Source organism: Oncorhynchus nerka, linkage group LG19, assembly GCF_034236695.1.
Source record: "Oncorhynchus nerka isolate Pitt River linkage group LG19, Oner_Uvic_2.0, whole genome shotgun sequence".
Taxonomy (NCBI): Eukaryota; Metazoa; Chordata; class Actinopteri; order Salmoniformes; family Salmonidae; genus Oncorhynchus; species Oncorhynchus nerka.
Window position 1 is genome coordinate 36,677,582 of NC_088414.1, and position 21,104 is coordinate 36,698,685.

General features: G+C 45.4%; 1 protein-coding gene across 1 annotated transcript in view; it reads left to right on the forward strand.

Annotated features, from left to right (window-relative positions):
- Positions 1 to 420: 420 nt before the first annotated feature.
- The window catches only part of LOC115146820 (A disintegrin and metalloproteinase with thrombospondin motifs 2-like), a 113,326-nt gene continuing 92,642 nt past the window's right edge, over positions 421 to 21,104 (forward strand). Inside the window, exons 1-3 of the mRNA XM_029688835.1 lie at positions 421 to 554; positions 1,663 to 2,087; positions 14,287 to 14,455. Coding sequence (XP_029544695.1) covers positions 470 to 554; positions 1,663 to 2,087; positions 14,287 to 14,455 — 679 coding nt within the window. The 5' untranslated portion in view covers positions 421 to 469. The remainder of the gene's footprint in view (positions 555 to 1,662; positions 2,088 to 14,286; positions 14,456 to 21,104) is intronic.

The window sequence follows — 21,104 nt, forward strand, 5'->3', positions numbered from 1 at the left end:
TAGTAGCAGTAGTAGTAATATCTGTAGTAGTGATAGTAGCAGTAGTAGTAATAGTAGTAGCAGCAGTAGTAGTAGCAGTAGTAGTATTAGTAGCAGTAGCAGCATTATTATTATTAGGTTATGCTCCACAGACCATGGACATGTCATTGGGTGATGGGAAGTGTTGGTTCCCACACCGATATGTCTTATGCCCATTTGTAAACTTTGTCATCGATTTAAAGTGGGCAAATATTTGAGCTATATCGTTATCAATGTTCCCTGTAAGTGAGAATGTGACATTTAATAGCAATTGTGAGAGAGTGGATGTTTTTCAGCTGTCACTGTGAACACTATCAAAGATCGAGAGAGAGAGAGAGAGAGAGAGAGAGAGCTTTAAGATCTGTTCGGGAGGGTTAGGGGCTGGTAGATCGTTTATCTAGAATCTCAAAGTCCGCCTCTATCCTGTGCGGTCTTTTTCTTCGGACCTGCAATGGATGTGACGACTGGATTTGCATTCTTTATCATTTTTCTGCAACTAATTCACGCGAATGGACTTTATATATCCAATAGCATAGGTATGTGGGATTTGTGATATTATAGGCTACGTTTAATACAGTTGTGTAAAGCTTAACCTAGGCACCACGGTTGAGAATATGTTCTGATCACGATTCGACTCTTGATGCACGTCAATTTCACAGAGGTTATTTCGTAGCCCAGAAATGTTCAATAATATTTGACAGAAACATAAATATCCTGGAGTTGGGCTCTGTAGTTTGTTTATAAACAATGCAGTGTCTCAGTAAGGTTTCCCTTTCTTTTGCATGACACCAACTTTTTCCACATTTATTTTGCATCCAAACACAGTTTACGTGCGCTCAAATTCAGCATGTAAAGAACATTCTAATTGCAGATTCATCATGCACTATTGATAAGTCGTGAATTTGCTAATTTATAGTTGAAGTTTTTACAGCAGTTAGGCTATTAGTTTGCCTAACAACAACAACGACCTCTCCAAATAATAATTTACATTTTGACGTGTAAAATAAATGGTTGGAATTAAATTAAACTTGACACTTCAATTTAATTAATTCATATACGACCTCGATTATTTCAAATTGACAGCTTTGAGCATCACACTGTCTTGACGCGTGCTTCCCTGCGTCACCTACTGGGTGGGTCACTGCTTCCAATCTAAACAGAAGTGAACAAAAGTGATGGATACAGTCGTGTGTAGTCTTGTTGTAAACATAGAATTATTTGAAATTCCTAAAGAATGATAGTCTGCCTACCTACCTACCGTGTAAAACGCATGCTCATCTGCGCGCGGGGATCGGGCGTGAACACTTTGGCAATTGGCACACCGAAGTTTAAAACGCTGTTTGATAGGCCTATTGTCCAGGTTTCTTGTTGCCTGTGGTTTATTTGATATGGTAGGGAATATACCAAAGTCAGTTGTGGCTGTAAAATGTCTGATCTATATTATTCACAGATTCACATTGTATGATGTCATGTTTATCGAGTGAGACCCAGCATATTTATTTATTTACCCATGCTATTTACATACCAAAGCTGTACCTGCTTGAGTGTGTGTGTGCGTGCTTGTGTGACTATGTGCATCTGAGCTCCTATGCATGATTGTGTGTGTATTGATCAGTGTGTGACTGTCTCTCCCTTTGCACACAGAGTCTCTGCAGCATGTCCTGAGGGAATATGGGGTGGTGAGGCCTGTGAACACTGACGCAGAAGGCCGCTTCCTCTCAGGTGCTGTCTCCGCACCTCAGCTGGACAGCCAGCACCAGCAGGTCTACAGACGCTGGAGGAGGGAGGCTGCAGCCACCTCAGACCGCAACCATGGAGACCTGGAGGAAGGAGATGGCACCGCCAGGCACAGGGTGACACTCTTCTACAACGTCACTGTGTTTGGCCGGGAGCTTCACCTGCACCTGCGCCTCAACTCCAGGCTGGTGGCCCCCGGAGCTAAAGTGGAGTGGCATGAGGAGGGCAACCAGACCCGCTACGAGCCTCTACTGGAGAGCGACTGCTTTTATGTAGGAGAGGTCACCAACGTCAGGGACACATCCGTCGCTCTCAGCAACTGTGATGGCCTGGTAAGTGCTGCATTGTTGAGAAATGTATCCCTCATGTATAGTTATTAACCTGCTAGTACGCCTGTAGAACGTATTAGGTAGCTTCAGTTGATCGACAGAGGAGGAAATGCCATAGTAATGCAGACGGTTAGACTGAGGTCATCCAAGAGGCAGGAGAGATTGAAAAGTGGAACCACTGCCCTGGTAGATTGTTGTGGTTGTGTATCACTGCACAGAAGGACTGAGGATATTTTCCATGTAGGCAGATGTTTTTCATAAGGTCTGCATCAAAATATAGGATTGTAAACTAAACAAAAGCTGTAATCTCATAATGAAACAAACTTCTCCCTGCTTGGCATTGCTGGTTGGCCTCCACTAGGCAGTGTGGCAGTATTCAGTATGCAAATCATTGCTGGTTGGCCTCCACCAGGCAGGGTGGCAGTATTCAGTATGCAGATCATTGCTGGTTGGCCACCACCAGGCAGTGTGGCAGTATTCAGTATGCAGGTCATTGCTGATTGGCCTCCCCCAGGCAGGGTAGCAGTATTCAGTATGCAGGTCATTGCTGATTGGCCTCCACCAGGCAGTGTGGCAGTATTCAGTATGCAGGTCATTGCTGATTGGCCTCCACCAGGCAGGGTGGCAGTATTCAGTATGCAGGTCATTGCTGATTGGCCTCCACCAGGCAGTGTGGCAGTATTCAGTATGCAGGTCATTGCTGATTGGCCTCCACCAGGCAGGGTGGCAGTATTCAGTATGCAGGTCATTGCTGATTGGCCTCCACCAGGCAGTGTGGCAGTATTCAGTATGCAGGTCATTGCTGATTGGCCTCCACTAGGCAGTGTGGCAGTATTCAGTATGCAGGTCATTGCTGATTGGCCTCCACCAGGCAGGGTGGCAGTATTCAGTATGCAGAGCATTGCTGATTGGCCTCCACCAGGCAGGGTGGCAGTATTCAGTATGCAGGTCATTGCTGGTTGGCCACCACCAGGCAGGGTGGCAGTATTCATTCATTGCTGATTGGCCTCCACCAGGCAGGGTGGCAGTATTCAGTATGCAGATCATTGCTGGTTGGCCTCCACCAGGCAGGGTGGCAGTATTCAGTATGCAGGTCATTGCTGGTTGGCCACCACCAGGCAGGGTGGCAGTATTCAGTATGCAGATCATTGCTGATTGGCCTCCACCAGGCAGGGTGGCAGTATTCAGTATGCAGATCATTGCTGGTTGGCCACCACCAGGCAGGGTGGCAGTATTCAGTATGCAGGTCATTGCTGATTGGCCTCCCCCAGGCAGGGTGGCAGTATTCAGTATGCAGGTCATTGCTGATTGGCCTCCACCAGGCAGGGTGGCAGTATTCAGTATGCAGGTCATTGCTGATTGGCCTCCACCAGGCAGGGTGGCAGTATTCAGTATGCAGGTCATTGCTGATTGGCCTCCACCAGGCAGGGTGGCAGTATTCAGTATGCAGGTCATTGCTGATTGGCCTCCACTAGGCAGTGTGGCAGTATTCAGTATGCAGGTCATTGCTGATTGGCCTCCACCAGGCAGGGTGGCAGTATTCAGTATGCAGGTCATTGCTGATTGGCCTCCACCAGGCAGTGTGGCAGTATTCAGTATGCAGGTCATTGCTGATTGGCCTCCACCAGGCAGGGTGGCAGTATTCAGTATGCAGGTCATTGCTGATTGGCCTCCACCAGGCAGTGTGGCAGTATTCAGTATGCAGGTCATTGCTGATGGGCCTCCACTAGGCAGTGTGGCAGTATTCAGTATGCAGGTCATTGCTGATTGGCCTCCACCAGGCAGGGTGGCAGTATTCAGTATGCAGGTCATTGCTGATTGGCCTCCACCAGGCAGGGTGGCAGTATTCAGTATGCAGGTCATTGCTGATTGGCCTCCACCAGGCAGTGTGGCAGTATTCAGTATGCAGGTCATTGCTGATTGGCCTCCACCAGGCAGGGTGGCAGTATTCAGTATGCAGGTCATTGCTGATTGGCCTCCACCAGGCAGGGTGGCAGTATTCAGTATGCAGGTCATTGCTGATTGGCCTCCACCAGGCAGGGTGGCAGTATTCAGTATGCAGATCATTGCTGGTTGGCCTCCACCAGGCAGGGTGGCAGTATTCAGTATGCAGGTCATTGCTGGTTGGCCACCACCAGGCAGGGTGGCAGTATTCAGTATGCAGATCATTGCTGATTGGCCTCCACCAGGCAGGGTGGCAGTATTCAGTATGCAGATCATTGCTGGTTGGCCACCACCAGGCAGGGTGGCAGTATTCAGTATGCAGGTCATTGCTGATTGGCCTCCCCCAGGCAGGGTGGCAGTATTCAGTATGCAGGTCATTGCTGATTGGCCTCCACCAGGCAGGGTGGCAGTATTCAGTATGCAGGTCATTGCTGATTGGCCTCCACCAGGCAGGGTGGCAGTATTCAGTATGCAGGTCATTGCTGATTGGCCTCCACCAGGCAGGGTGGCAGTATTCAGTATGCAGGTCATTGCTGATTGGCCTCCACTAGGCAGTGTGGCAGTATTCAGTATGCAGGTCATTGCTGATTGGCCTCCACCAGGCAGGGTGGCAGTATTCAGTATGCAGGTCATTGCTGATTGGCCTCCACCAGGCAGTGTGGCAGTATTCAGTATGCAGGTCATTGCTGATTGGCCTCCACCAGGCAGGGTGGCAGTATTCAGTATGCAGGTCATTGCTGATTGGCCTCCACCAGGCAGTGTGGCAGTATTCAGTATGCAGGTCATTGCTGATGGGCCTCCACTAGGCAGTGTGGCAGTATTCAGTATGCAGGTCATTGCTGATTGGCCTCCACCAGGCAGGGTGGCAGTATTCAGTATGCAGGTCATTGCTGATTGGCCTCCACCAGGCAGGGTGGCAGTATTCAGTATGCAGGTCATTGCTGATTGGCCTCCACCAGGCAGTGTGGCAGTATTCAGTATGCAGGTCATTGCTGATTGGCCTCCACCAGGCAGGGTGGCAGTATTCAGTATGCAGGTCATTGCTGATTGGCCTCCACCAGGCAGGGTGGCAGTATTCAGTATGCAGGTCATTGCTGATTGGCCTCCACTAGGCAGTGTGGCAGTATTCAGTATGCAGGTCATTGCTGATTGGCCTCCACCAGGCAGGATGGCAGTATTCAGTATGCAGGTCATTGCTGATTGGCCTCCACTAGGCAGTATTCAGTATGCAGGTCTCTGTGCTGTTGGAGGTGGGAGGCCCAGGGGAGGTTTTAGTGCCTGGAGGCTAACACTTCATATCTCAAACAGCTGCTTCATCCCCTCTCCCTCCCACCCTGCAGGAAATAAACCACGTCTCCTTATTAATGATCACATGAAATAGTTTAGCTGAAATCCCCTCTGTTTAATTAAATATACTCCTTAGAGACACACACACTAATACTCTCTCAAGGTAGGTTTCAGACAAGTCTGCGTTTAGAATTAGCGATAAACAATTTGTTAAAAAAAGACACCACTGTGATTTTCTCTCTTTACACCGTGTTGTTTCCTATGTCCCCTGGACAAATCACTCCGCAGTGCTAGGATCAGAACTGGCCAATAAACAGGTCCAGATTGCAGTGTCAGCTTTACACTGTGTTGTTTCCTATGTCCCCTGGACAAATCACTCCGCAGTGCTAGGATCAGAACTGGCCAATAAACAGGTCCAGATTGCAGTGTCAGCTTTACACCGTGTTGTTTCCTATGTCCCCTGGACAAATCACTCCGCAGTGCTAGGATCAGAACTGGCCAATAAACAGGTCCAGATTGCAGTGTCAGCTTTACACCGTGTTGTTTCCTATGTCCCCTGGACAAATCACTCCGCAGTGCTAGGATCAGAACTGGCCAATAAACAGGTCCAAATTGCAGTGTCAGCTTTACACCGTGTTGTTTCCTATGTCCCCTGGACAAATCACTCCGCAGTGCTAGGATCAGAACTGGCCAATAAACAGGTCCAGATTGCAGTGTCAGCTTTACACCGTGTTGTCTCCTATGTCCCCTGGACAAATCACTCCGCAGTGCTAGGATCAGAACCGGCCAATAAACAGGTCCAGATTGCAGTGTCAGAAAACAACCATCAAGGGAAAGACTGGTCTTCAAACACGGACAGTCTCATTGGCGAGGGTCTGTCCATGAGTGACTTCAATTACTAGCTTCAGTTGATCGACAGAGGGGGAAATGCCATAGTAATGCAGATGGTTAGACTGAGGTCATCCAAGAGGCAGGAGAGATTGAAAAGTGGAACCACTGCCCTGGTAGATTGTTGTGGTTGTGTATCACTGCACAGAAGGACTGAGGATATTTTCCATGTAGGCAGATGTTTTTCATAAGGTCTGCATCAAAATATAGGATTGTAAACAAAACGAAAGCTGTAATCTCATAATGAAACAAACTTCTCCCTGCTTGGCATTGCTGGTTGGCCTCCACCAGGCAGGATGGCAGTATTCAGTATGCAGGTCATTGCTGATTGGCCTCCACCAGGCAGTGTGGCAGTATTCAGTATGCAGGTCATTGCTGATTGGCCTCCACCAGGCAGGGTGGCAGTATTCAGTATGCAGATCATTGCTGGTTGGCCTCCACCAGGCAGGGTGGCAGTATTCAGTATGCAGGTCATTGCTGATTGGCCTCCACCAGGCAGTGTGGCAGTATTCAGTATGCAGGTCATTGCTGATTGGCCTCCACCAGGCAGGGTGGCAGTATTCAGTATGCAGGTCATTGCTGATTGGCCTCCCCCAGACAGGGTGGCAGTATTTAAATATGCAGGTCATTGCTGATTGGCCTCCACCAGGCAGGATGGCAGTATTCAGTATGCAGGTCATTGCTGATTGGCCTCCCCCAGACAGAGTGGCAGTATTCAGAATGCAGGTCATTGCTGATTGGCCTCCACTAGGCAATGTGGCAGTATTCAGTATGCAGGTCATTGCTGATTGGCCTCCCCCAGACAGAGGGGCAGTATTCAGAATGCAGGTCATTGCTGATTGACCTCCACTAGGCAATGTGGCAGTATTCAGTATGCAGGTCATTGCTGATTGGCCTCCACTAGGCAGTGTGGCAGTATTCAGTATGCAGGTCATTGCTGATTGGCCTCCACTAGGCAGTGTGGCAGTATTCAGTATGCAGGTCATTGCTGATTGGCCTCCACTAGGCAGTGTGGCAGTATTCAGTATGCAGATCATTGCTGATTGGCCTCCACCAGGCAGTGTGGCAGTATTCAGTTTGCAGGTCATTGCTGATTGGCCTCCACTAGGCAGTGTGGCAGTATTCAGTATGCAGGTCATTGCTGATTGGCCTCCACCAGGCAGTGTGGCAGTATTCAGTTTGCAGGTCATTGCTGATTGGCCTCCACTAGGCAGGGTGGCAGTATTCAGTATGCGGGTCATTGCTGGTCGGCCCCAGGTCATTGGTACGGCAGGCCAGGCATGAGTACCACCATTAGCAGACTGCAGCAGACCAGCAGCAAAGTGGAGCTTGTGTACATAAAGTGTCTCAGAGAAGGAAAGAGTGCTGATCTAAGATCAGGTCCCTCCGTGTATTCATTATGATCTAAAATATAAAACTGATCCTAGATCAGATCCCACTGTGTATTCATTATGATCTAAAATATAAAACTGATCCTAGATCAGGTCCCTCCGTGTATTCATTATGATCTAAAATATAAAACTGATCCTAGATCAGTACTCATACTCCAAGATTTTGTAAGTCGCTCTGGATAAGAGCGTCTGCTAAATGACTTAAATGTAAATGTAAGATTCTTTATGAATACGGGTCCAGAGTAGGCTGCTGCACTGAGAAGGGCAGGGGCATGATGCTGGTCCTGGACCCCTGCTGAGAGACAAGTGAGTAAGGAATGCCCTACAAGCAGAGGCACAAGCTGTTGCCATTGCCACAGTATCTGTAGGAGGAAGTGACATCCACCAAATGATTCTCAGAAAAAAAGTGATATGTTGGTATGGCCTCTTAGGTTAGATTTAGTGTGAGTACCAGTCTCTTTAGCTAACATTACACTCGCCACTCCTTGTCATTGCCAAAAAATACTGGTCTTTCGGGAATGTCAATGTTCAATAATTGCTGAATTTACAGCGGAGTTGCTCATTGGTTGTTGGAAAAAACATGATTATTTTCCATGACATCATGTGGAGCTTCGAAATTAGAATTTATAACAAAGTAAGTTGTATTTTGATGCTTAAAATCAAAACGTAGACATTTTGTGGTTGAAATTGCTGTATGTATTTAGTTTGAGAATTTAGATGTGAGCATCTGAACAAACAAAAAACTGTTGCTTAGCAACCGAATACCAACGTGAAAAAAAGATAAAGAGTTCCAAAATGTGCATACATTTTTTGTTGTGATTGGAAGATAGCTGTGAGGGTGATCGAATCATGATCAAATCCTCTGTTTTCCTCGAGCTCATAAATGATAGAACGTTAATATTTGAAGATGGCAGAAAGGCCAGTCTCCTTGGCACATGACATGGAGTGGATTAGCTAAAGAGACTGGTACCCAGGCTAAATTAGATTGGGTGGCCTGAGCAAATCTGCTGTGGCCTATGCTACAGACAGTTGTCATGGAAACCATCCTCTTATGCAATTTGTCCTGAGGGGTCAGCCTGTCAGTTTAAAGTCTCTGTGTGTGTGTGATACCTATCTATTTTTTCCCTCATCCCTTCTCTGTGTGATCTGTCCCATTTGACCTTGTTCCAGAGATGCATTGCGTTGCTGAATTATAATGAAATATAACTTACATATCACTTTCTCTGTGTTATAATATCAGAGTAGTCAATCCTCTACTACAAGGGTTCTTAAACTTATACAGCTCGAGACCCGAATGAGAAATTGACCGTTCCACCATGACCCAAATCGTCCTCCAATGACACAAATTAAGAATAAATAGTGTGTGATTATAGGTCTATTGTCATAACTCACAACCCACCTCTCGCATGCCCAGGACCCACTTTGGGTACGAATCCATAGTTTAAGAAAGCCTTCTGTACTACAAACAGTAAGAACAGCTGGTAGTCTTATCCAACTTTCAATCAAGCCACCAAAGACACCATAATCCCATACAGACCACACGCTTCCCAAAAGTTCAGGAAATGAAGCAATTTTGCGTTGTGATGGTTTCTGTGTTGGTTGGAAATCCTTCGGCCTTTGCACGACATAGCAGCCTATGTCAGCTGTGTTTAACCTAGTGACAAAGATGCAACCTTTCTCAAGTTTCTGTCGTCCCAGGGGTCTTTTCTCAACATAAGCGGTAGATGTCACTTATTTAGTTGGGTTAACTTTGTGCTATAATCAAGTTGTATGAATTTTGTTCATGTTGCTCCTCTGGCACGGATGTGGCTGGGGTGTTTGGAGCTGTGTCCGTACTTACACAACCTCCGAGCCTTCTCAAATCAATGTTGAGCCAAATGCACCAAATTGGACCAGGGATAACTCTTTCAGCCATCTGTCGCACCTCTCCCTGGTTTGGGCCAATAGGAGTCACTCTCTTTGTGGTGTTGAGCGGGCCATGGAGAGGGGTGAAAGAGGAACACTTTTCGGGTAGGGCCATTCCAGAATCCCCTGGCTCTCTATGGAGTAGCTGTGGCCTTTGATTATTCCATTGGAAGGACAGAGTGGGGAGTCCACTGTGACTACACTGGCACACTTTCTTTCCTCTCACCAGGAGTTTAGTTTAGTTTCTGTTTGAGTGTGGATGGAAACCTCAGTCCTAATTGTAGGATACAAGATAGCATTCTTCTGGTGTTATTTTCTTCCCTCTCTCCATCGCTCATCCATCTGGCTGTAGGCCCAGTCCAGCAGGCTGTAGGCCCAGTCCAGCAGGCTGTAGACCCAGTCCAGCAGGCTGTAGACCCAGTCCAGCAGGCTGTAGGCCCAGTACATCCAGCAGGCTGTAGGCCCAGTCCATCTGGCTGTAGGCCCAGTCCAGCAGGCTGTAGACCCAGTCCATCTGGCTGTAGGCCCAGTCCATCTGTCTGTAGACCCAATCCAGCAGGCTATAGACCCAATCCAGCAGGCTGTAGGCCCAGTCCAGCAGGCTGTAGGCCCAGTCCAGCAGGCTGTAGACCCAGTCCAGCAGGCTGTAGGCCCAGTCCAGCAGGCTGTAGACCCAGTCCAGCAGGCTGTAGGCCCAGTCCAGCAGGCTGTAGGCCCAGTCCAGCAGGCTGTAGGCCCAGTCCAGCAGGCTGTAGACCCAGTCCAGCAGGCTGTAGACCCAGTCCAGCAGGCTGTAGGCCCAGTCCAGCAGGCTGTAGGCCCAGTCCAGCAGGCTGTAGACCCAGTCCAGCAGGCTATAGACCCTGTCCAGCAGGCTGTAGGCCCAGTCCAGCAGGCTGTAGACCCAGTCCAGCAGGCTGTAGGCCCAGACCAGCAGGCTGTAGGCCCAGTCCAGCAGGCTATAGGCCCAGTCCAGCAGGCTATAGGCCCAGTCCACCTGGCTGTAGGCCTTGTCTAGTAGGCTGCGTGTTACATTACTCTTTCAAAGGGACATATTGACATGCTTGTCATGATTTATAGTTGAGAGAACAGGCCCAGCTGGAGTGAAAAGAGCATATTTGACCTGGAAGACAGAAGGCCTCTGCGGTTGCGGTAGAGAACAGGTATCTATATACCTGAATACAGCTGACCTCCTTAGAGAACACTCATCACAAACATGGAAGCCAATAAATATCTTGTAATGTGTGTTTTTTGTTTGGTTCTGTGTCAGCTTTCTTTCGGAGACTCAGTCTGGAAGAATTCGTTTGGAACAATTCCATGACTGACACCATAGCATTTAAAGTTGGTGATGTATTTCATGGTGTGTAGGAGGAGTGTGACCCGTATAGAAAGACGTTTCAAAGGAAAAGAGTCTCAGAGCGCCACATGGACAAAGGGTTGTTTGTGACTCTATCCAAAATGCAATGTGAAAGTGATGAGTGGGAATGAAGAGGAGGAGATTTGGTCTTGATGGTTTCCGTCTGAACCTGTCTGTAGTTACAGTAGGAGAATTGGTCGTGATGGTTCCCGTCTGAACCTGTCTGTAGTTACAGTAGGAGATGTGATGTCAGCCACCTGGCTCGTCCAATCCCTGCAGGAGTTGCATTCTCCAAAATGAAAACAGCAGTGTGCCGTGGATGTTAACCAAGAGAATTCATAAGGCAGTCAAGACATGTGAGATCTGACCTGACCATTTTAACGTGTGTGTGTGTGTGTGCGTGTGTGTGTGTGTGCGTGCGTGCGTGCGTGTGTGCGTGTGTGTGTGAGAGTTTGAGAGAGAGGGAGACAGACTAGAGCATATTTCACTTCATATAGTTATTGTTTTATTGGGCGTTTATCTTCGTGTGTTGATATTAATATTGTGGTTGTGTTGATTCCTGACACCTGTTAGAGGAGTTCTGCTGCTGTGAGTTTGAATGACAGCTTGTAATGAACAGTGAAGGGAGGCAGCCCAAAAGGGGTTTCAGTTTCTACTCTCGCTGATGTCCTACATTCCTGTTGCCAGTGGTTAACAGAGAAATGAAGGAGATAACTGGAATGAACATCAACAATCCAACTCAAATCAAAAGTAGCTTTGGCCTGTACATCATAGCACCTTTGATTCTTGCCAGGCTTGAAAATGAACATGGTTGATGATATTTTATTTATTTGAAACTGACGATTTTGACTTGTTTATGTTAATTCAGGACTTTATACTGTATCCAACTCAGGATCAAAATCAAGTTTGCTCCAGGACTCATTAATCCTTGAATCCCAGAGATTTGGTGGCACAATCTGAGTGTCTATTTCACTTGCCACAATAACAACTGGCACAATTCACTTCCAAAGTTCAACAAAACATCTCATCTCAGATTTGATTGAATGTAATCGATTGATAATGTGTTAGATTATGTTGAAAAGGCTGACAATTAACATAGTATCATGAGTGGAGAGCTGATTCAATTAAAGGTTGAGCGGAAGCTTGAGGAAGTTTAGAAATCCCTTCTTTGGGGCAGTGTGAGTGAGGGTCATGTAAACCAATGACCTGTTCAATGAGAAACTAACACTGACTTTTTACAGTGGAAAATATTGCCAAGGAACATAAGGTCAGGCTTTTGGAAATATGGAAATATGTCTCTTAATCAAGTTTTATGGATATGGCCCCATATAGTCTTCTTAAACTTTCCTTTCTAACACATAGATTGTGAAGACGCTGTCATTAGGAAACAACTTATCCGTTTTATTTCCAGTTTAAACACTGTATTTTCTCTTTTTCATGGCCCTTCCACTGAAATATAAATCCAGTAGTGAAAATTGAGAGTTTATTATAACTTTTAGTTACCCAGGGTTAGGTTTTACAATGGCTCTTTCATTCATATCAACTTGAAAAGATTACTATTGTCAACCCTTTCAAAGCTGTCATTACCTCAAAGAGGTGTACATAGCTGCAGCATACGTTATCTGTCATTTCACACAGAGCTGCCCATTGTGAGAGCTAAGGTAGTGCTCACGTGATTCCACCCCTGTACAGACAGACAGACAGACAGACAGACAGACAGACAGACAGACAGACGGTACCAAGGCAAACATGTCATGCAGGCTTTGTGCTCCTCCTCCTCCCTACAGACTACTACCTCTGGATTAATGTATTTTCCTGCCCCCTCGCACACATACGCCACACACACATACACTGAAAAATTAGGGTATGAACAGCAGGTCTCCCGGGCGACCAGTCTCTTAACGAGGCAGCAGGCTGACCGTCTTGGCCAGATCCAACCATCCAAAGGCAGCACAGCGCTGCTCTCTCCATCTGAACCCTCCCTCCGCCTCAGGCAGGCCTGACTCTGAGCTGGAAACCGGGATGGAGCTGCTCAGGCCCTCTCTCTCAGGCTCTGCTCTCCTATTTCACTCTTGGCAGTCCAGGCAGGCACTGGAGCCTCTCAGGCTTATGGAAAAGTCTCATTGTTACAGTGGAGCTGGATCACATCTTCAAAAAGATTCTGCAATTCAGCATGGTTTATGCTAACTTTTCCTTCAATTCTCCTGTCAACGTTTACAATTTCTATGCCGTTTTACAGCTAAAGTTCTACAGAGTGGTGTGGGTATAATACCTGATTAGTGGACCACTGATCCAACTGTGTGGGCACTGTAGACTTTTTCTGACAGTAAAGCTGGTAGCGAGAGCTAGTCATTTATTTGTGATTGTTAAGTGAAGTTGATCCCTCAAATGTTAGTTTACGATTTTCAATTGGCAAGAGAGGATTTGACATCTGGGAAAGTTATTTGTTGTTGAAAACAGAGTTTTATTTCAGATTACGGGTTTGGATGTCTATCACAGTGTAGCCAAATGGAAAAAAATTGTATGCAAAAACCCCAGTCTTGCACCATTGTTTAATATAAAATGACTTGACTTAGTTTATTTGTTTTTCAAAGTTGCTGCAGTAAAATATAGCCTTCCCTGTCACAAGGGAGAATGGAAATTCTTGCTTTCAAGACTGAGGTATGTGCTTCATTCCTGCAGCCCAGAGTAGAATCTTTCCTTTATTCCCGAGCATGACTTTAATAAGCTGTTAGAGTTCTAGAGTTCCTGAGATGAGGTGACTGAGCAACTGATTTTCTGAGTGGAAGATGTGTACTTAGCCATGCTGCGTGGTAAGGTAGGTTAAAAGTTTGACTTCACAGTGGCTCAGAGAGCTGGCTAACCGAGGTGCATCTGATGGTGTCGATTTATGCAGAGTCCAGATCTTTCCTTGGTAATTAAACCTCGGGAGGATGTCACAGCTCCTTGTGTAATATTTCTCAGGAGGCCGTGATAAATGGCAGTCTCAGCAGCCCCTCTCTAGCTCTGTGGTCGGGGTCAGAGAGAGAAGCAGTATTGAGCTGACCCTGAACAGGCATGTCTGTTTCAGTCACAGTGTGTTTTAAAGTTTACATTCACATCCCTCCTCTTCCCCGTTTCCCATTTTCCACGACAGACACAGGATAGGGGACCACCTGGTTTGGGTCACGCCACATGTTGTCTGTCTGCATTTATGGAAGTAATAGTACCGCTGTTTTGGCTGATCTAAATTGTTGATCAGATGGTTGATATAAATTGGCCCCATATTGATCAACTCATGTCTCTTTGCAGTCTCATGTCATTTGTATTTTTGTCAATGTTGTCCTCTCTTCGGGCCGAGCTTTAAAGTGGTGGATATATTGATTGTTGTGCATTTCCCTTCTCAATGAAGTTATTCTCAAAGTGTTATTTAAAGTCTCATCTTTCTCAGGCAGGAATGATCCGCATGGGGCGGGAGGAGTTCTTCATCGAACCCCTGGAGCACCGAGGGGGTGGGGCGGGGGAGGAGGAAGGAGGAGATGGACGACATCACATCGTTTATCGCTCCTCTGCCATTAAGAGACCCCATGTCAATCAAACAGCGGACTCTTACCCCCAAGGTAAAAGGAACTTCAGTTACACCTCTACAGAACCTACGTGCCTTTTCTGACTGTCAGGAGACATGATGACATTCCTTCATAGGTCGTCATCATCTGTAACTTTAGAGTGCGGAATGCTGCTAAGCCTTATGTGGGTTTCTTCTAGACATTCCATTTGTGGCCCTGTAGAAATATCTGTTGACCTGGCAGTGAACTCTGCTTTATTGTACAGAGAGAAAACAAAACGTATCCCTCTCCAAGCCCTTCTAGTTCTCCTTGTCTAGCCTGATGAACAAAATTAAAGCTATCCAGAGAAAGCATCTAATTTAACATTCCGTTTTTTTTCTGATTTGAAGTATTGCCTGATTCTATAATGTAATCTTTAGTTCATTCTATACATAACCTGTCATGACATGTGATACACTCGTAAATACACTCTCTGGCATGTCTCTACAGTGCAAATCAGACTGGAGGGTAGTTTGACACCCTTGTAGGACAAAGCAAAGGCTGCTAAACTCGAATGAACCAAATGTTCAACTTTTTCTTTCTCAAATGGATATCTACAGTATGCAGTCATTGGACTTATAATAAAGGATTCTCACTGGTGGGAAAGTACACTATGGTGCAATGTTCGTTTCTCTCTAGTTCATAGTCTAATCATCAAACTATTTACCCCCCCCCTCCCCCCCTGACTCCCATTTGACCCATTCCCTCATCAGGGGTGGTCAGAGTTCACCAAAACTCCACTGACCGAGCAGAAGATACAGTAATCTGAGTGGGTGGATAAAGACATGATAAAGTCATAAAAGGGATTCACATGTCACTTCAGTTCCAACCGCAGAGCTCAGCCCGAGGATATTGGGAGACTTGCTTCTCAGTCACTTCAGATGTGTAGGTTTTTTCTGAGTAGTTCTAGTCTACTCTGAAAGAATATACAAAATACATATGTATTCCGGGCATTCTGCCAAGTTGGATTGTTATACACAAATTCTCATAAGACAAATGCACACATGCTCTCACACAATTTATATATACTTAAAGAACACGAAAACACACATTTACACACATAATTGTATGAACTTCTAATGGGGAAACTGGAGTCAGGAGAAACACCCGCATGATGGACTTTGGCATCAGCTGTGCGGATTGGATCGGAGGCTCAGATGTAGTCGCACAAATCCATCAGAGGTGCGTCGTTCGCAGCCAAGACGAGCAGGAGCCAGCCAACTCCTACGTGGCAGGGCTGAGTGCTGATGCGATACTAGCCTACAGTAAACTTCACTCCATCGCTAATCAGAGCAGAATCTGGATGGACCTTGTAAAGAGAACGAAGGGACATTGAGTAAACAACATGACCATTGTTTTTAATATATTTAAAAGGAAAAAGACACATTTTATTTTAAGTGTTACATTATGCAACATAACTATCTTGAGGACCCATTGTCCAAGTATGTTCACTATTAGATTTGATGCCTCTTTGTGGAATGCCTTCCCTTTCACATCATGCACAAGGATTTAACTAATTAAACAAGGATTTAACTAACTAAACAAGGATTTAACTAAATAAACAAAGATTTAACTAACTAACTAAACATGGATTTGACTAACTAAATATGGATTTGACTAACTAAACATGGATTTGACTAACTAAACATGGATTTAACTAACCAACTTAACAAGGATTTAACTAATTAAACATGTATTTAACTAACTAAACAAGGATTTAACTAACTATACAAGGGTTTAACTAAATAACTAAACATGGATTAAACTAACTAAACATGGATTTAACTAACTAATCATGGATTTAACTAACTAACTAAAAAATGATTTAATTAACAGGGTGATCTATGTTGTGATCTATTTAATAAACACAAAGGACCAGCAAAATGAATAGAAGAGTGTGGTGGTATAGCAGGAACAGCGGCATCTAGTGGTCAAACCTGGTACTTTCACACTACTAAATGGTAAATAATGCAAGTGATTTCAATTACACATTTCTCTGAATGGGTGGGAAAACGATCAACGCATTCACAGGGAATACATTACATAGTATGGTAAAGCAATACTCCAAGCCACAGCTTTATACTACTTGTCAAACATAGGGAACTGATACTGTACTCTGGTTGGGATTGGCATAGGGTGTATTTTGGTATTTTATTAGGATCCCCATTAGCTGTTGCAAAAGCAGCAGCTATTCTTCCTGGGGTCCACACAAAACATGAAACAATACAGAACTGTCAGAGTCGTGTGTATAGGTGGCAGGGAAGTCAGGCGCAGGAGAATCAAACTTAGTAGAATGGAGTTGTTTAATGACTTTAAACAATACATAACTCCAAAACAAATTAAGTGGGTACGAGGACCCATCGCGCACCAATACAAACAACACGAAATCTGAACAACACACAAACTCTGACAAAGACATGAAGGGAAACAGAGGGTTAAATACATAACAGGTAATGAATAGGATTGAAACCAGGTGTATAGGAAGATGAAAAAAACTATAGAAATTGAAAAATGGATCAATGATGGTTAGAAGACCGGTGACGTTGACCGCCGAGCACCGCCCGAACAAGGAGAGGCATCGACTTTGGCCAAAGTCGTGACAGTACCCCCCCTGACGAGCCGCGCGTCGACACCGGCCTCGGGGACGACCCGGAGGGCGAGGCGCAGGGTGATCCGGATGGAGACGGTGGAATTCTTGCAGCAGGGAAGGATCTAAAACGTCCTCCACCGGAACCCAGCATCTCTCCTCTGGACCGTACCCCTCCCAGTCCACGATGTACTGAAGGCCCCTCGCCCGACGTCTCGAATCCAAGATGGATATGAACGGAGTACGACGGGACCCCCTCCAGAGGGGGCGGAGAAACATCCCGCACTTCAGCCTCCTGGAGCGGGCCAGCCACAGCCGGCCTGAGGAAAGACACATAGAACGAGGGGTTAATACGGTAATTTCAAATCAAATCAAATTTATTTATATAGCCCTTCGTACATCAGCTGATATCTCAAAGTGCTGTACAGAAATCCAGCCTAAAACCCCAAACAGCAAGCAATGCAGGTGTAGAAGCACCTAATTTGTGGGTAGCTGTAACCTATGTCGTGTCTTTGGCTATGCCGGATTAAGTGATATTCTATATAATAATTTATCCGTAATTAATATTACCTGATTGAGCTAATCATGTAAATGTAATTAACTAGAGAGTCGGGCACCACAAAATAATATTTATAGAACTGTTATCTTCCGAATAAACTCTTAAAGACCTCGTAATATTTTACATCGATAGCAGTCAATATTAATCGTCATCTTAATTCAGTCTCATCTGAAAGTTTAAATTCTTGGTTATCTGCACGAACCCTGGCTAACAATTTGAATCAGTAATACAAAATTGGGTTTAATTATTTATTTACTAAATACCAAACTAATCACACAGAATTACACATACACATAATTAAATCATAACTTGATTACAAATTATGTCATAAAGGAAAATGTCCCTAGCGGGCGGAACAGATATGACAGCTTGTTACACAAAAGAAAAGGGTCTGGGTTTGAGTGAAAGAGAGGGAAGACTGAGGAACAAAGGGAAAAAGCTGTGCTATCGTAAATATAGTATCTTATGCATTCTAAATTACCGCCCATTTGGAAAAGGAAAATGCAATAAATATTTACTCTGAGCTGCGCTTCGGTAGGTTGATGGTAGATGGAAGGCCGTGTTGCCCAACCGAGTCCTTTGTCCCTTGAAGAATGTCTCTGGTGGTCAATTGGATATGTTGTCGTAACATCGTTGTGTGGTAGACGGGATACTCTGTCTGTTCCTTCCTAACCCTCGTTTGCATCTGCTGTTGCTAACTCAACGGCTAGGAGGTATCACCTCTGTAGTGAATAAGAGTTCAAAGTTCATACCATTCACAACCAAAGCTCACGCTGATGTTGGCTTCGTTCTGTAGTTATTATCTGAACATTCTAACATAGGACCGTCGTCCTCACATCATCGGAACAGGAGGTTATATTGTCGTCAAGGGCTTATATAGGAAGGGAGTGGAGGGCGTGTTTGAAAAGTTTTATAGCCCATGTCCCTTCACAGGGGCGGGCCACTGATTGAGCAGAGCCCTGTCTTATGAAAACCCAAATTTCACATTTTAGAAGCTAAAATCACATTTCATCCCATCACAAATAATTTCATATTCAAACATTTCATATTCACCAACTTTCTGGTGCAGTACGGCGCGCTGAAGGTGGACGTGTCCGGCATCCCAGGTTTCCTCCGCGCGCCGGAACCAATTGTCGACCGCAGGAGCCTCGGTCTGACTCTGATGCCAAGGAGCCAGAACAGGCTGATACCCTAATACACATTGAAAGGGAGAAAAGGTTAGTGGCGGAGAGAGTTCTGTGCCATCTCTGCCCAGGGCACGAACTTCGCCCACTCCCCCAGCCAGTCCTGGCAATAAGACCGCAGAAACCTACCCACATCCTGGTTAACTCTCTCCACCTGCCCGTTACTCTCGGGGTGAAAACCTGAGGTGAGGCTGACCGAGACCCCCAGACGTTCCATGAACGCCTTCCAGATCCTTGACGTGAACTGGGGACCCCGATCAGACACTATATCCTCAGGCACCCCATAGTGCCGGAAGACGTGTGTAAACAGGGCCTCTGCAGTTTGTAAGACTGTAGGGAGACCAGGCAAAGGGAGGAGATGACAGGACTTAGAAAAACGATCCACAACAACCAGGATCGTGGTGTTACTCTGTGAAGGTGGAAGATCGGGTAGGAAATCCACCGACAGGTGTGACCACGGCCGTTGTGGAACTGGTAAGGGTTGTAACTTACCTCTGGGCAGGTGTCTAGGAGCCTTGCACTGGGAGCACACTGAGCACACAACCTATCCCAGGATGACCAGAGGAGGGTGACGTGTGGGCCCAATAGATCCGTTGGTTGCGAACAGCAGATGGAACGTACAGACGCTCAGCTGGACACTGAGGAGGAGAGGGCTGTGCACGTGACGCCCGCTCAATGTCTGCGTCCAGCTCCCACACTACCGGCGCCACCAAACAAGAGGCTAGGGATATGGGAGTGCGATCCATGGACCGCTCCTCTATGTCATACAGCCAGGACAGTGCGTCTGCCTTAACTTCTTTGGGATAGGGGGCAGCATTTTCACTTTTGGATGAATTGCGTTCCCAGATTGAACTCCCTCCTACTCAGTCCCAGATGATAATATATGCATATTATTATTAGTATTGGATAGACAACATTCTGAATTTTCTAAAACTGTTGATGTCTGTGAGTATAACAGAACTCATATGGCAGGCAAAAACCTGAGAAAAAATCCAAACAGGAAGTGGGAAATCTGAGGTTTGTAGTTTTTGAACTCACCCCTATTGAATATTGGTTATGTTGCACTTCCTAAGGCTTCCACTAGAAGTCAACCGTCTTTCGGATGTTGTTTCAGGCTTCTACTGTGATGTGGGACCGGAGGGGAGCTCTTTGAGTCAGTGGTCTGCCTACAGCCTCGTTCTCATTCACGCACTTTCACTTGAGAGGTAGCTATCGTTCCATTTGTTTTTCTACAGACAATGGAATTCTCCGGTTGGAACATTATTGAACTTTTCTGATAAAAACATCCTAAATATTGATTCTATACTTAGTTTGACAAGTTTATTCGACCTGTAATACGTTTGGTCCGAATGGAACAGATTGCGCATTTGCATTTGTTTACCAAACGCCCTAACAAAAGAAGCTATTGGACATAAATGGACATAAATGATGGACATTATCGAACAAAACAAGCATTTATTGTGGAACCGCGATTCCTGGGAGTGCATTCTGATGAAGATCAAAGGTAAGTGAATATTTATAATGCTATTTATGAATAATGTTGACTACCCAACATGGCGGATATTTCGCTGGCTGGTTTGGGCTCTGAGCGCTGTTCTCAGATTATGCTTTTTTGTTTTTTTTAAATCTGACACAGCGGTTGCATTAAGGAGAAGTGTATCTATATTTCCATGTCTAAAAATGGTATTTTCATCAACATTTATAATGAGGATTTATGTGAATTCATGTGGCTCTCTGCAATATCACTGCATGTTTTGGAACTACTGAACGTAACACACAATGTAAAATAAGATTTTTGAATATAAATATGAACGTTACCGAACAAAACATACATGTATTGTGTAACATGAAGTTCTATGGGTGTCATCTGATGAAGATCATCAAAGGTTACTGATTCATTTGATCTCTATTTGTGCTTTTTGTGGCTCCTCTCTTTGGCTGGAAAAATGGCTGGGTTTTTCTGTGAGTTGGTGGTGACCTATGTTGTGGAAATTTCCTGTATTTACCAAATCATGAGAGCAAACCACACACAAGTCAGAGTTAGTTATCACAAAGTCCATCTTTAATTATATGAGCTCCATCACAACCCTGTGACTCTCAGATCAATTCAGTGTCTATCAATGAATTCTCTGAGAGTCCCTTACACATTGCAACTGAGATCCTTTATAGCAAAGACACACATAACCAGACAGCATCGGCATAATTTATCGTTCAACTTTGTCTCCTAAACTATGCTCTTTTCTCAAACTCAAAACCTAAACAAATCCTCCATATCAACAGGCATATATCAAATCCATCCTATCTTGACAAGATCACAGAGACACATTGACTGGC